This window comes from Cyphomyrmex costatus, unplaced genomic scaffold, assembly GCF_001594065.2.
Source record: "Cyphomyrmex costatus isolate MS0001 unplaced genomic scaffold, Ccosl1.0 scaffold286, whole genome shotgun sequence".
Taxonomy (NCBI): domain Eukaryota; kingdom Metazoa; phylum Arthropoda; class Insecta; order Hymenoptera; family Formicidae; genus Cyphomyrmex; species Cyphomyrmex costatus.
Window position 1 is genome coordinate 89,807 of NW_017276976.1, and position 13,648 is coordinate 103,454.

A 13,648-nucleotide genomic window follows, 5' to 3' on the forward strand; every position below is an offset into this window, starting at 1 on the left:
ATGTAAACATGTATTTATTTAATACAAAAATCATTATTTATTAATGCCTTAAGTATAATAATAAAAGAAATTAATTAGATGACTTTTCTCTCATTTTGATTTTATCATATTGTTTTTCAGTAAAACATTTTATGAGTAAATTTATTTAAAATAAATTGTCTCTGTACACGAAATTTGTGCCTTGTGTTTTTTCTTATATATATATATATATATATTACACATTCTTGATTAATTAAAAATTAATCTTTCTATATCACATGAAATTTAATTGTTAATAATTCCTCAATCTCTACAATAATTTCTCTGCTTTGTGATGATTGATATTTTTAATCTATTATCTTGCGTATATGTTTATTATTTGCCGGAAGGGCATCCGGCAAATCTAGGACGCTGTACACAAACGTATTATTAATATTGTATCTATACATGGATTGATTGTTATATTTGACATAAATAGATTACATCAGTATAATATCAATCTTTTCTTACATAGAATACATCTTGAATACAGATTAGAAAAGTCAGAATTTTGGACTACAGAACTAATTCTGGACAACCATAACTGGATGCGGGTCGTCTTTGTGCCTCGTGAAACTAACGAGACGTTCGATTAGTCATACCAATTAATGCTGTCGGTCGGTTCCACTTCGTTAGGTTTAATTCACTCTCCTCGCCGTGTCTTCAGTTTCTTACGTAATAAACGCGCTCACTTAACAAAGAGTAGCGATCTTAGATATCAGTTAACAGCGAGTAAATCCGCAGTTATTCGAGTATGAATCCTCACATAAATTTGATACCAAATATGGTTTACCGTTAGCTTATATGTATATAATATTGCGGTTTGTACTTATCATCGCGAGATAGTTAATTTTTGGTGGGGCAACTAATCCTCTGTTTCAGTTTTATTTAATATATATCTTTTAAAGAGAATACCTTTTTACAAATTTTCTTATAAAATATCACGTTTAAACATAATAAAAAATGGATAAAATTATTATATCATTTCATATAAATTATAAATTTAATTTATACGTCGTGTATTTGATATAGTATTTCATTGTTCGCAATTATTAACATTCTTGTTATTATATATCTCTACATATCCGCGTATGACTCATGAGTCTCACGAATTCCTTTTCCTTCTTCTAAGGATATTTGTACATTGACTGTCTTGTAATTAATCAAGACAGAAATAAAAATTGTGTCAAAGTAAGATAAGAAACTTTTGAATTTCTTATTCGCGATAAAGAAACTGAAGGTGAACATTTTTTTATACTGCGATATTTTTTTAAATTATTTCATATAAAGACAGCTTTGCAAAACGATTAATCGATCAAGATTTGTAATTTACATCGACCTAATTAAACGAAAGAAAACGATATATCGCAGTTGCAGCACATTCCGTGCAATTTAAAAAAAAAAAAAAAGAAAAACAGGCCGATGTGTCACAGCGAAAGGGTCAACTGGATCTCGCTCCTTCCCCGCCAGGGTCTTGGCTGCAGATGTGCCATGGCAGTGCACACCGAGCTATACGTTCGTCATCGAGTCCACACCGAGCCGCTCCCCCGCAACTCCCTCTCCTCTGTCACATCTTTTCTTCCTACTCCTGCGATCGCCCTACTCGCGGGGCCCGTATCTAGCGTGTGTACAATCTGACGGAATGCTGGGTAAGCAGCAGTCCATTCACGGTGACGCTGACGCATACACAGTGCCCGAGCAACACCGGTGGTTCACGCCGGTGGTCCCCGAGTCGGCCCGGTCCCCGTATAGAATCCATTGAACGCAATCAAATTCGCGAGTCGTCCGGATTACAACGAGCGAAGCGGAGATAGTATCCGTTAAAGAAGAAAACATTTTAAGATAGTTAAAAATAAAATTAGGAATAAAATCTATTTAATTGGAACAAGTGCATTCCTACGAATGATAACAAGTGGGACCAGATTTCGAGGAAAAGAATGTGAAATGGGCTCCGTGAAAATCAGTTGAAAATATAGCGAAGTGAAGTTTCCCATGAAGAAACTGAGGAAACAATTAGAACGGAAGAGAAAAGGAAATATTCGATTAATACGTATATCGAATCGACAAGTTAATTGACATCAAATCAAATTTGTACTAGTCAGCTATTAAAGAAGAATGATAACCGAGAGGAAAATCGTTGCATGTCTTGAATCGCTCCTATATAATTAATTCTCTAACGTATCATGAAGTGACTTTTAATCACCTCTTATGAGGACATAGGCGAGGACGCACTGAAGAGGAAGGCTGTTGTTGAATCGAAAATTCCTGTCATATCCTTCAGTCAACAAAAGTCAACATTTTTCACTGATTACCTGGCTCGATGACTAACTTATGGCTGGTTTAATATAAGAATAGCTAACGAACGGTAAGTGATGAAATATATTCTAATTTATTTCCACGTATTATATATTCATCTCTTTCTCATCAACTTTTACAGCATATCAATTCACGGTATATTAGCTTAATTAATGATTAAAGTCACATTTCACGAAACGTAACCGATTTCCGTAATTCAATTGCATAAAGTCTCATCTTAAAGAAAGATGAAATAAGATAATTGCTTGCATATTCGATTAAGTGATTCTTTAAAAAAAATGATATTTTACTTGATCGTAATCGTGGTTTTCACTCGCGTGAGTCCTTTCGGTCTCAAGGGCGGCGTTGGTCTGCGATCTTGTGGGACCAATGCCGAGAACCGGGCAAAAAAGCGTGGCGAGTTGATGGTCCCGAGGGGCAATTTAGAAACGTGACGTGGAGAGAATTATGACGCTTGGTGTAGTGTTCAATTAGCTGGGTCGTACCGAAAGTTAATGCGAAAATGGATCTTCAAGCAATTATAAATGAGTGTACGAATACTTATTCAACACAATTATACAAATTCCGAGAAGATGATTAATATTTCATAAATAATAATTAACACTTCATAAAAAATATTGTAGATTTTTAAAAACCTTTAATCTTCATAGATCACACATTATTACTTACTTATCCACATTTGCAATTTATATAAATTTTTTTTATAAATTAAAAATCTGTAAATATCTGTGTACTTATGTAAAAAATAATAATTATGAGAAAACGTTTTAAATCAGTCAGCATGGGTATTTTAATGTCACCCGGAGTATAACATATTTGGCGCTAAATGTACGGTATGAATAGCATGACACATGTTTTGTGTCGTACGTGTAGACATTTGACATCCACACCACGTGGTGATCTCGTGGGCGAGAGTTGTCGCGACTCGATTGACTTCCAACAATTCTGTACTCAACTCATGCGCATATACCTTTTTGCACCTTCGGTATTTATCACGAGATTATATCGTTGAAACAACATAAAAAGCATTTTGCATACATAATAAACTACTTACTCGGTTTTATATAATGCTGCAGAAAAGAATTAAAGTATAATAATTATCCAAGGAATACACAAAAATTTAAATAAAACTTTATTTTTATTCTCGATAAACGGTCAAATTTTCTATGCGTAGATTGTCATTTTAATTTTTATGATATTGAGATAAATTAAAATAAATTATAATTGTAAGCCAATGGAAACCGACTCTAAATGGTAAACTTGCAAATATACATATTATTGACCATAACTAACAATCAATGAAATAAAGTGATTTTGACTTTTTCTTATTGATTTGACATGTTCCTCAGATACTTATAATCTCGGCATATTGCATTGATGTTTATTAGCATTTATTAGCTATTAAAATGCATGATTGAGCTAATTAGTGATATTAATTTTAGTTTTAGTTTACAGTTGCTACAGTTTATAAAAAAAACTGAAATAATATATTTATAAAAATTTGCTTATTATTAATCAAGATCCGCTTTAATTGATAACAGGATTATTTCTATTTACTCTCATATCGGTCTAATTTCGATTTATATAATTATTAATAATTTTGCATAAGTGCAGTTTGTTCAATTAAATATTCCCTTCAAATAAAGTTGTGACTAAGCATTTAGAAGCGATGATATTGGCGTGTTATTCGATGTTAATTTATATCGGAGGAGGTAAATCAGCGAGTCCCAATCCGAAGTATGACACGAGTAGCTGATATAATCTTCTGATAAACGTAAATCCACGTGCAAGATTTAATCGCGCCTCTGATCTGCGAGGTGCAACGAGACGCGGATTGACGACGCATCGACGACTCGCGCCGACTCGGTCTATGTACTTTCACCGTGACTCAACTTGACTCATTCATTGCCGTTCGCCGTATGATTAACACGGAAATCATTCAATGACGTCAATTCGTCGCCGAGGACTTCCACAGAACAAAAAATAATTCGCGGTTTTACGCCGCGTCTTCCTGTCAACGACGGACCGATTGAGTCTCGCTTATCGAATCAAATTTATTGCGTAATTGATACCAAAGTCAAATACACGTACGCACCTATTTCGAAATCAAATATCTGCCATCCGATTAAGACTATTCAACTGTACGATGCGTTGCCCAATACAATTATATCTTTTATAGTAATAAAAAAAATTAATGAGCTTTTAATGTTAATCTAATAAAAAAAAATTTCCATCGCAATAATCACCAATGCAGATTTTCCGCTCATATTATTTAAATGATGGCAATTGTTTAACTTGATACAAACAAAAGTCACATTTAAAAATAATTTCTTGCGTAAATTTGAAGTTTTAATTTTTTAAATTAATTTTTCTTATTAGATTTGATCTTTTTTGTCTTATAATTGTATATATTTTCAGTTTCCCCGAAAATTTCTTCTGATAATAATTTAGTGCGGTTACGATAATATCAAATATCTCGGCAAAATATATAAAAACGAGATAGCGACGGTGAAGTCAACGCGACGCGTTAATGCGTTCCCATGTCTTCCGTGGCTTTCATCGCTTTTTTTTGTCGCGAGGGGACGCCTAGTACCGGGTGTCCGTTAATTTCCCTTAATTAAGCTCAATCGGGGTTAATGCACCGCAGCTTGACCCTAGTTTACCAAATCTAACGCACCCTCAGCAACTATGCATTTACACATAGATCGTAATCGCTAATCGATAAAAGGGATTACTCGCGATTCTCCATCGCGATTCTCCATCGCGATATGTACATACTTTTCAAATCTACAGAAGATTTCTTATAAATTTATTAAAAATGCCTTGAACTATAACATATTTATATTATAATGGAATTACAATATAAAAATTTTTAATGTAATTTTTTATGTACTTTTATGATTTTTTTTACATTTAATTAATAAAATATATTTATGAATAATATAAAATTAATTTAGATAGATAATTTGAGGAAACATAGCAATGACAATATCATCACTTGAAAGTAATTATTCGAATTGAAAAAATTAATACGTGCCTATTGCGAGTTTGTAATATCAAGTCGTTACACATGTTTCAATAACACAAGTGACTCATGTATCGGTGACCCGCAGTCATTAGTAAACTTAGTTACTTAGCATGGCTGTAATCGAACGGTCGGAAACAGAATAAGAAAGATAAATCGCACTTATAGATTCTTAAGTGTATTAACCGTTATGTGAATTTGAATGCTGAAAAGGTGACGTGAAACATTTTAACTGAAACTTGTTACTTTATTAATTAGTATTCAATTGTCATTTAAAAAAACAGACATTCCTCCTAGCGATTATTAACGATCGTAATTATTGAAAAAACATAGCACGTGGCAAATATAATCGCAGCAAGAAATAGCTTGATGGGATTATAATTATATGAAATTTGGGATTAATTTCGATAATTTGGAATATCAAGGAAACATTTAACTTTATCTTCAATTAAGTGTGAGATATTCTCAGTGTGATATTGATACATGAAGAATAGAGAATTATAGTGGTGTCGTTTATTGTGAGAGTCTCGCATTGTCCTTCGTAAATTCTCCGGACGACCCATTTCCGTCGGTGGCGCCCTTCGTCATAAGCTCATAAATAACAATAAATTCTTGTCTTTCCAAACGTAAGATTGTTCTCCAACCGTTGTCTACGTCGGAGAATTATTTTAATGCGCAGAATCGCACGCGCGGAATTTGCATAACGCAAATGTCAAGCGTCCCACACGTCTTCAGACAATCGTTTTTGTGATTCGCTCACTTAGAGCCTTCAGTATCTCTAACGATAAGAATAGGTATTCCTTCGAGATAGAAAATGAGACTTATTGAAAGAAAACAGGAATAAAAAAGGACAGAAATTTAACTGCATACAAAGAAACAAATAAGTATATAGCATATATCACGTTATTAAATTCTTTTTATATTTACTGATAATAATTATATTTTTAATGATAAGCTTGATGCATTTTTATTTAAAAAATTATTAAAGTTCTTAATGAGTTTTACTTTTTATAAATAAATCTTATAAAGATCGATATATCAATTTGAAATATTTATAATACGTAATTTAAATATTTTTAAGAGTTTCGGGATTTCATGCTCTTGCGAATCTTGTTGAACTACAATAAAATAAATGATTAATTCGCTACATTTCGCTGCTGCATTTCATGAAACAGTTTTGAAATAAATGCGTCGTGTTACATCCGCTTTGCGTCAGACTTGCGCTTCAAACAAGTGTGTCGCGTCGTACCGGAATTTTAGATCGCGGTTTGTACTGGGAATCCTATATATGTCTGTTTTTTTATACGCCTCACCGTAATGTCACTATTCCCTGGCATTCGCTAATCATTGCTAATTACGAAAAAAAAATAATAATATTAATATTCGTTAGATAACAAGATATCGGTCTATAAGTCTATAAGATATTCCAGTTTTGTTGTTTTCGCTAAAATGTACGTGTTTTAAACTACTGACAATTAGTCATTCGCTTTAGTCATGCGTTACGCTGCGTTCAGACGATACTGTAATTTCGCCTTATGTCCATTCTCATATATTCAATCAATTTTTCTTCCACTGTTTTATCATCTTTCTCGCAAAATGCGTGAATACGTTCCCCATTATTTATTATTCCTCTTGCCTTCATAAAAGATTTAGTAGAAAATATATTGGATAAAAAACTATAGTTTATTTCACTCCAACCTATTGCACTAGTTCAAAACTCTTTGAAAAAAGAAACAGATCTAATTATATCTATATCTCTCCATGCAGATTTCTTTATGTAATTCTTATATATAATTCTTTCTTTATAAACGTTCAATGTTTTATTCCATATCGGAATTAAATCTTCCTTTTATTAAAAACATATTAAAATTTCTGTATTTATATATCCTCCACCGCGTAAAGAAACAATATAAGGGGCTGCGTAGAATAAAAAGAACAGGGAACAGAGAACAGAAAATAAGAATTTTAACCTATCAGAAATCATATGCTGTGGAATAAACAGTGTATATTCCACAGTATATGATTTCTGATAGGTTGAAATTCTTATTCTCTGTTCCTTTTATTCTGCGTAGCCCCTAATATTGTATAACACAATACGTGTAGGTCAGCTGGGACGCTACGTTAAACAGCTGACTGGAGTTCTACGATAGAAAAGCCTGATTGATAGGAAACCGTGTCATTTAAACGGCACCTTTAAGGAGATACGCAAGTCGAATATTTAATTCCGTTCTTCCGTTCGTGAATATTGCAGGCCTTCGAGGTCAGGTTAATTCGGAATGGAATTGCTAGATCAGAACCTCGACACCTTCGGCACGGCCGGAGTAATGGACGGCACGGACACGTGGTTGCCGCGTATTATGGGCAATGCCACGCACAGCACCATCGTCGACGAGGAAATATCGAGGTACGTCGTTCTATTTAAGAGCAATATGTATCCAGTATCTAGAGAGAACCTCTAATTCTCTTTGACTTGGAATCGGCTTTATTTCAACAGAATTGTGGAATTAGATTGTAAATTAATTGTGCGAATTAAATTTGAAATAATGCAAATGATCTTGATTTTTATTTCAAACTTGTGAAATTTATGTGTGATTAATTTTGAATTTAAATCAATCATTGATTTAAAAAAATTTTCTAAAATTATTTATTATTACCTTATACTTAATTATATGTTAATTATACGTATAATTATTACTTATTAATGTATATAATATAGTTACGATGTTGAGAAATGGTTATTTTATGATTGCTTTATCTGCCGCAGATTTCCAAAGCCTTTGAGGACTTTTGCGGCGGTAGTGGCAATGATCATCATGATTATCGGTTTAGCCGGTAATCTACTAACGATCGTTGCGTTATGTAAATATCCTAAAGTTCGCAATGTTGCAGCGGCTTTTATTATAAGGTATGATAAACAAGTTTACATACGTGACTCAAAATTATTTATTTATGAAACTTCATAAATAGCTTGTTCACACACATATTGAAAAAGCTTTTGTACGACGTATTTATAGTATTGTGTTCATGATTACCTCGCACAAATACATCGCATCACTTTAAAAGAAATTGGCTTCTAAATTCTAGCATTTTTTCAAACGCGACTTTCTCAAACGTTTACGTCGATTAAAATGAAATTTTTATTACTGGAACAGCTTATGCATTGCGGACTTTGTGTTCTGTCTGCTGGTGCTGCCATTTGATTCTATCAGATTCGTCAACGCCAGTTGGGCAGACGTTCGATTCTTCTGCGTCTTTGTGCCCTTTTTGCGATACGGAAATGTCGGGGTCAGTCTCCTGTCTGTCGCAGCAATCACTATCAATAGGTTCGTGTACTTTTTTTTATCTTCTTAGCTTTTTAAAGTCGAACTGCCTGATCCAGCTAAAAATGTTTTTCGATTTGATTGAGTTTCAGAAACTCTATTATTTGTAATTCAATCTTTTGGTTTTGTAGATATATTATGATAGCGCATCACGCTATTTATAACAAGGTTTACACGAAATATTGGATAGCCACGATGATAATCTTTTGCTGGATCTTCTCTTACGGGATGCAAATACCTACACTGACAGGAGTGTGGGGTAAGTTGTTATTTTAGTTATTATTTAATTATTCATAACTGGAGAAATAATTCAACGGTATATAAAAACTTGCTGAAAAATAATAAAGTTACAAATTTTTTAAAGATTAATAAAAAATATTATTTGGTAGAATATTTAATAAGACTGTTATATTGAATTTTTAATATACTGACATAAAGATAATTTTTCGTAATTAAATGAAAAATTAAAAATATTATATTTCTGCCTTATATGTAAATATTTTTTATTATTATATTAAATATATTTTTTAAGTACACATATTTATTACATTTTACTTTATTATTCATCATTTATTTATCAGGTAAATTTGATTACGATCCTAATCTGGAGACCTGCTCCATCGTCAAAGATCATCGTGGTTACACTTCCAAGACATTCCTTTTTGTTATGGGATTTCTAATACCTTGTTTAGTAATCGTCGGCTGTTACGCCAAGATATTTTGGGTGGTGCACAAGTAATTTGACATTTCCGACGTTTATTACATAAATAATATTCATCGTTGCATCGATTGTACTACATATTAATCAAAATCTAATCACTATTGCAGATCAGAATCGCGATTGCGGAAACATGCTGGACCAACGATAAAGTCTCCGCATACGCCCGGAAGGGATATCAGGGAACTCAAACAAAAACGTAGCGAATGGAGGATTACAAAGATGGTATTAGTAATCTTTCTCAGCTTCCTCGCGTGTTACTTACCGATCACCATCGTCAAAGTGGCCGACGCGGAAGTCAGATGTCCCGGTAAGAATTATACTTCTAGCGCAAAAATTCAACTTACTCTTTCCAATTCCAGAATGAAAAGAGATAAAGAAGTAAGTTGAACTTCGGTTAAATAGTTAATTGTGAAACCGGGCCTTTATACTGTCTGGGTTTTTCAACGCACCTCCTTCACTGTTTCAGAATGTCACATTTTAGGATACTTGCTACTATACTTCGCTTCGTGCGTGAATCCAATCATCTACGTGATTATGAACAAGCAGTACAGACAAGCGTACGCTGGTGTGATCGGCTGCAAGTGGATAAGGGCGACCCTAACGCCGTACGGTAGCAGTGCACCGGGTGGTGCCGGCGGTCTTCAGGCCCATCAGCATGACTACGCCCAAGGTAACTTCGAGCAACGACACGCGGTAACGCTCACCAAGCTCTGACCGAGCGCGCGAGCCTAAGCGACCACTCGCTCACTTCGTAAGTCAAGGGCACCACAAGTTTGCTGCTTTCTGTTTTGATCGTCATTTTGGTACCGCTGAACAGCCTGTGTGTGTGTATATATACATGCGCTAACGTTATAATTAATCGCAACCCCTAATTACTGATTTTCCCTCTATGCTCGGCATGCTCTTAACTCCATTCTTCATAAAATCCTTACGAGCAAGCGTCGTCATATTGTCGCAGTCGTCGCCAGATGCTTCTGCACCTTCAATTATCGTTATAATATAATTAATTGTTAATAATGTGCTAACACACGAAATCCTCGAGTTTTTTTTTTTTTTATCGAAATTGGCTGAATTTACTATTGACTCAGTTTGCCTAAATGTAGTTCAGAGTCTGGTTCTAATCTACATCGCTAATTTTTAAATAATTAACTAACATTAAATTATATTAACATCTAGAATAAAATTACGGGATTTAATTTCTTTAGAAGAAAGTGTATTTTATCTTCTTATGATTTTTACGAGTTATAAGATATTATATAAATGTCATACAAAATAGCTTCGTTTAATTTCATTGTTCTTTAAATACATACTTTGCTTCAATAACATATATTATATTATTAGATTATACTAAATATAAATTTGTAATTATTTAAAAATAATTTGCTTTATTATCGTCTCTCTGTCAAGTGTTTGTATTTGTATATTCTATACAAAACTGCAAGTATTTTTTCATCGAAATACAATTGTACTTTATTTTTCTGCTAGACTACTCGAAGGACTTTAGCAAAACGATGGTCTCTACGGTCTCTATCGCTATGAATCCCGTGAGAAGTTCGCAATTCCAGGAGGAGCTGTGAGGCGTACGTCGAGAAAAATGAAAAAGACAAAAGATGTTTTCCTTTATAAAAAGAAGGAAAAAAACGGACGATTAGAAGAGATTGTTATTGATAACCGCACGTGCAATAGTTATCAAGTTAGGTCGTATAATTTTTTTTACCTCGTCTAATATAATAAGAAAATAAAATATTTATAATTTTTTTTTGTTAGAGAATGAAGTAATACGAATGTCAAATATGTTGCGCATGTTTTAATTTTTGAGACGTTTGCAGAATAATAAAAAAAACTATTCTTTTTGCTGGATAATGACTTTTACCAAAGATTGTCATGTGTCATTGTATTTTATAATAAAATATAAACTTTGCATTATTTTTTATTTACACGATTATTAATGTAATAATTATTAAGCGCAAATTATGATAAAAAGACTGTTGTAATAGTTTATGTAAGATTAAAATTATTTATAAAAATTTATTGCATTCTTTCATGCGTCATGTTTTGTGTAAGAAAGTACAATCTGTTTTCTAGGAAGGTTATAAATCTGTTTGCAGTTTAATATCAATAAGCCATGTGCTACGATTTTCAAATTTTAACAAATGATTTTTTTCTTTATAGAACTTAATTAATATCATTCTCCTATATTTCAAAGTGACAATTAAAAAAATTAAAATTTTCAGAAAAGAGAAAAAACTATTTTTTAACTTAGCAAATATCTCAAAGAATCTTGTTATTCGAGATATACAGATTCATATTTTCATTATATCGAATAAATATTTTAGCATTGTTTATTATTAAATCAAATTTAATAAATGTATTTTATTAGTTTACAATTTTATTCGTAAAAATATTAATTTATATAATTGAGCACAGGTTAAATTTCGCAAGATTTGGTTTATTGCCGAGTAAGCCACTTTTTGGGATTTTCAACCGTTATCAGTTCGATTTCTTCCGTTGTGAAGCCCTTGCTTATCATGGTTGGCACAACATTATTAGCGATATGAGAGTATCCGTGTCCACCAAAATGTATCTTAAAAGTAAAAAAAAGTGTTTTAACATGTCTAGACGTTAAGATCAGGAAAATGTTAATTTATCATATATAAAATTACATGAAGAATATTAGAGAAAATATTAGAGAGACGCGTACCAGGCGATGCTTGGTGTGTATATCGTGACTCATGAGAACTCGATCTAGTTTTTTCTCTTTCTTCAGCAGCGCAATACGTTTGACACGCTGTGCATCTGACAGAAAATCGATTAATGGATTCAGCTGATAGAAAGAGCATTCGGTACCGAACAGATCGAACTGGATATAACATTTGGTATCGTCAGCGAATTCCATGAGCTGCTCCTTTTTTATTAACGTACCTATCAAATTAATTTATTCAATCACAATGACACATTCGAATGGATATCTATCTAAATTAAAAGTTAAAAATTGATGAAAAAAGAAAAACTTGTGAATCTCTTACGATCGACGTGAGACATAATGGCCCTGCTCACATCTCCACCCGCCTCTTGATAGATCCTCATTATTTCCATGGGCGCAGATGCATTTCTTCCAGGATGAAAACTCACGGAGCAACGTAATTGAGCTTGGATCTCGGCAGTTGCGCAAATAGCACGTTTTTCAAAGTCTAATAGAAATATTTTATATTTATTTAATACATTTTACATAGGATACATACAGTGGCATGCAAAAATTTTCGGCCAATAACATTTTATATTTTATAAAAAAAAAATCTGATAAAATTGTAATCATTATCGGATGTTAGTACAAGATGTAAATAACGAAATCTTATACTAACAGCTATTATAATAATAATTTTATCAGGCTCTTTTTTATAAATTAAGGTACAAAATGTTACTGGCCGGAAACTTTTGCACGCCACTGTATTTTTATTTTAATATAATAATATATATAATATTTTGACAGAAGTTTTGCTGAAAATATAGAATAATTCGCAAATAATCGATAATAATTATGAAAAATATTCGGTAGCTATTGTCTAAGTACATACCTTCGATCGGCCAACTACTACCAACTTCTCCGATAAATCCTGCCTTTACTTCGGAACACTCTACACAACCCTCTTCCAATTCTTTGTATATTAAGTTGTACATTTCTTCTTTAGTCATACTAAGAGTCGATGCGTTTTGTGTGCTGGCTACGTAGTGACCTGTTTAAGTTGAGAAAATTTATAACAAATTAATATAATAATGTAATATATTTATATTACATTATTATATTAATTAATAACTTATTATGATTTTATAAATTATTTTTTATTACATACATATATATATATACTATATCAATGTAATAAAATAATATTATTATACATATAGTATACTATATATACCGGTTCCCGCAATCACATTAACTCCCAAGGACTGGCTGATGTTCTTCATTAAAGAAATATCACGTTTCAAACCATGACTACTGTTCTCCACGATAGTTCCGCCACCGGCCTCTTTAAATAATTCCACGTCTTTATAGACAGCTTTTGCCGCGTCATCACCATAAAGCTCCAAGTTGTATAAACTGCTATATCTGATGCAAAACAGTTTACATTTATCATCTTTAATATAATTTTTTTATCAATAAATTAATTTATTATTAAATTATTTATTTATTTATTATACGAAAATCCTTGTTTTATATGAAATGAACTATAGGTAACGTGATATTCA

At 32.5% G+C, this 13,648-nt stretch overlaps 2 protein-coding genes across 3 annotated transcripts in view; one reads left to right on the forward strand and one right to left on the reverse strand.

Moving 5' to 3' along the window:
* Positions 1–1,621: 1,621 nt before the first annotated feature.
* moody (G-protein coupled receptor moody) lies at positions 1,622–11,126 on the forward strand. Of its 2 annotated transcripts, none has more exons than XM_018541426.1 (9): positions 1,622–2,383; positions 7,611–7,763; positions 8,124–8,264; positions 8,512–8,682; positions 8,811–8,938; positions 9,261–9,414; positions 9,508–9,707; positions 9,867–10,070; positions 10,886–11,126. In XM_018541426.1, exons 2-9 carry the CDS (start codon positions 7,636–7,638, stop codon positions 10,975–10,977), a joined length of 1,218 nt encoding a protein of 405 aa, XP_018396928.1. In that variant the 5' UTR covers positions 1,622–2,383; positions 7,611–7,635; the 3' UTR covers positions 10,978–11,126. The 2 variants fall into 2 exon arrangements, with proteins under 2 accessions (XP_018396928.1, XP_018396929.1); XM_018541427.1 differs by having other exon boundaries at positions 9,867–10,151; positions 10,886–10,962.
* A 701-nt stretch (positions 11,127–11,827) lies between these two features.
* Positions 11,828–13,648, reverse strand: part of LOC108775144 (phosphotriesterase-related protein) — a 4,402-nt gene continuing 2,581 nt past the window's right edge. Inside the window, exons 3-7 of the mRNA XM_018541429.1 lie at positions 13,318–13,508; positions 12,976–13,134; positions 12,427–12,591; positions 12,102–12,322; positions 11,828–11,984 (exon numbers count right to left, since the gene is read on the reverse strand). Of these exons, the coding sequence (XP_018396931.1) occupies positions 11,850–11,984; positions 12,102–12,322; positions 12,427–12,591; positions 12,976–13,134; positions 13,318–13,508 (871 nt within the window). The 3' untranslated portion in view covers positions 11,828–11,849. The remainder of the gene's footprint in view (positions 11,985–12,101; positions 12,323–12,426; positions 12,592–12,975; positions 13,135–13,317; positions 13,509–13,648) is intronic.

Excerpts from the sequence above, each read along its gene's own strand:
- moody (XM_018541426.1), top strand. The coding sequence starts at position 7,636 with ATGGAATTGCTAGATCAGAACCTCGACACCTTCGGCACGGCCGGAGTA. Across the intron at positions 7,764-8,123 it reads GTCGACGAGGAAATATCGAG|ATTTCCAAAGCCTTTGAGGA; the intron begins GTACGTCGTTCT and ends TATCTGCCGCAG. Across the intron at positions 8,683-8,810 it reads GCAGCAATCACTATCAATAG|ATATATTATGATAGCGCATC; the intron begins GTTCGTGTACTT and ends TTGGTTTTGTAG.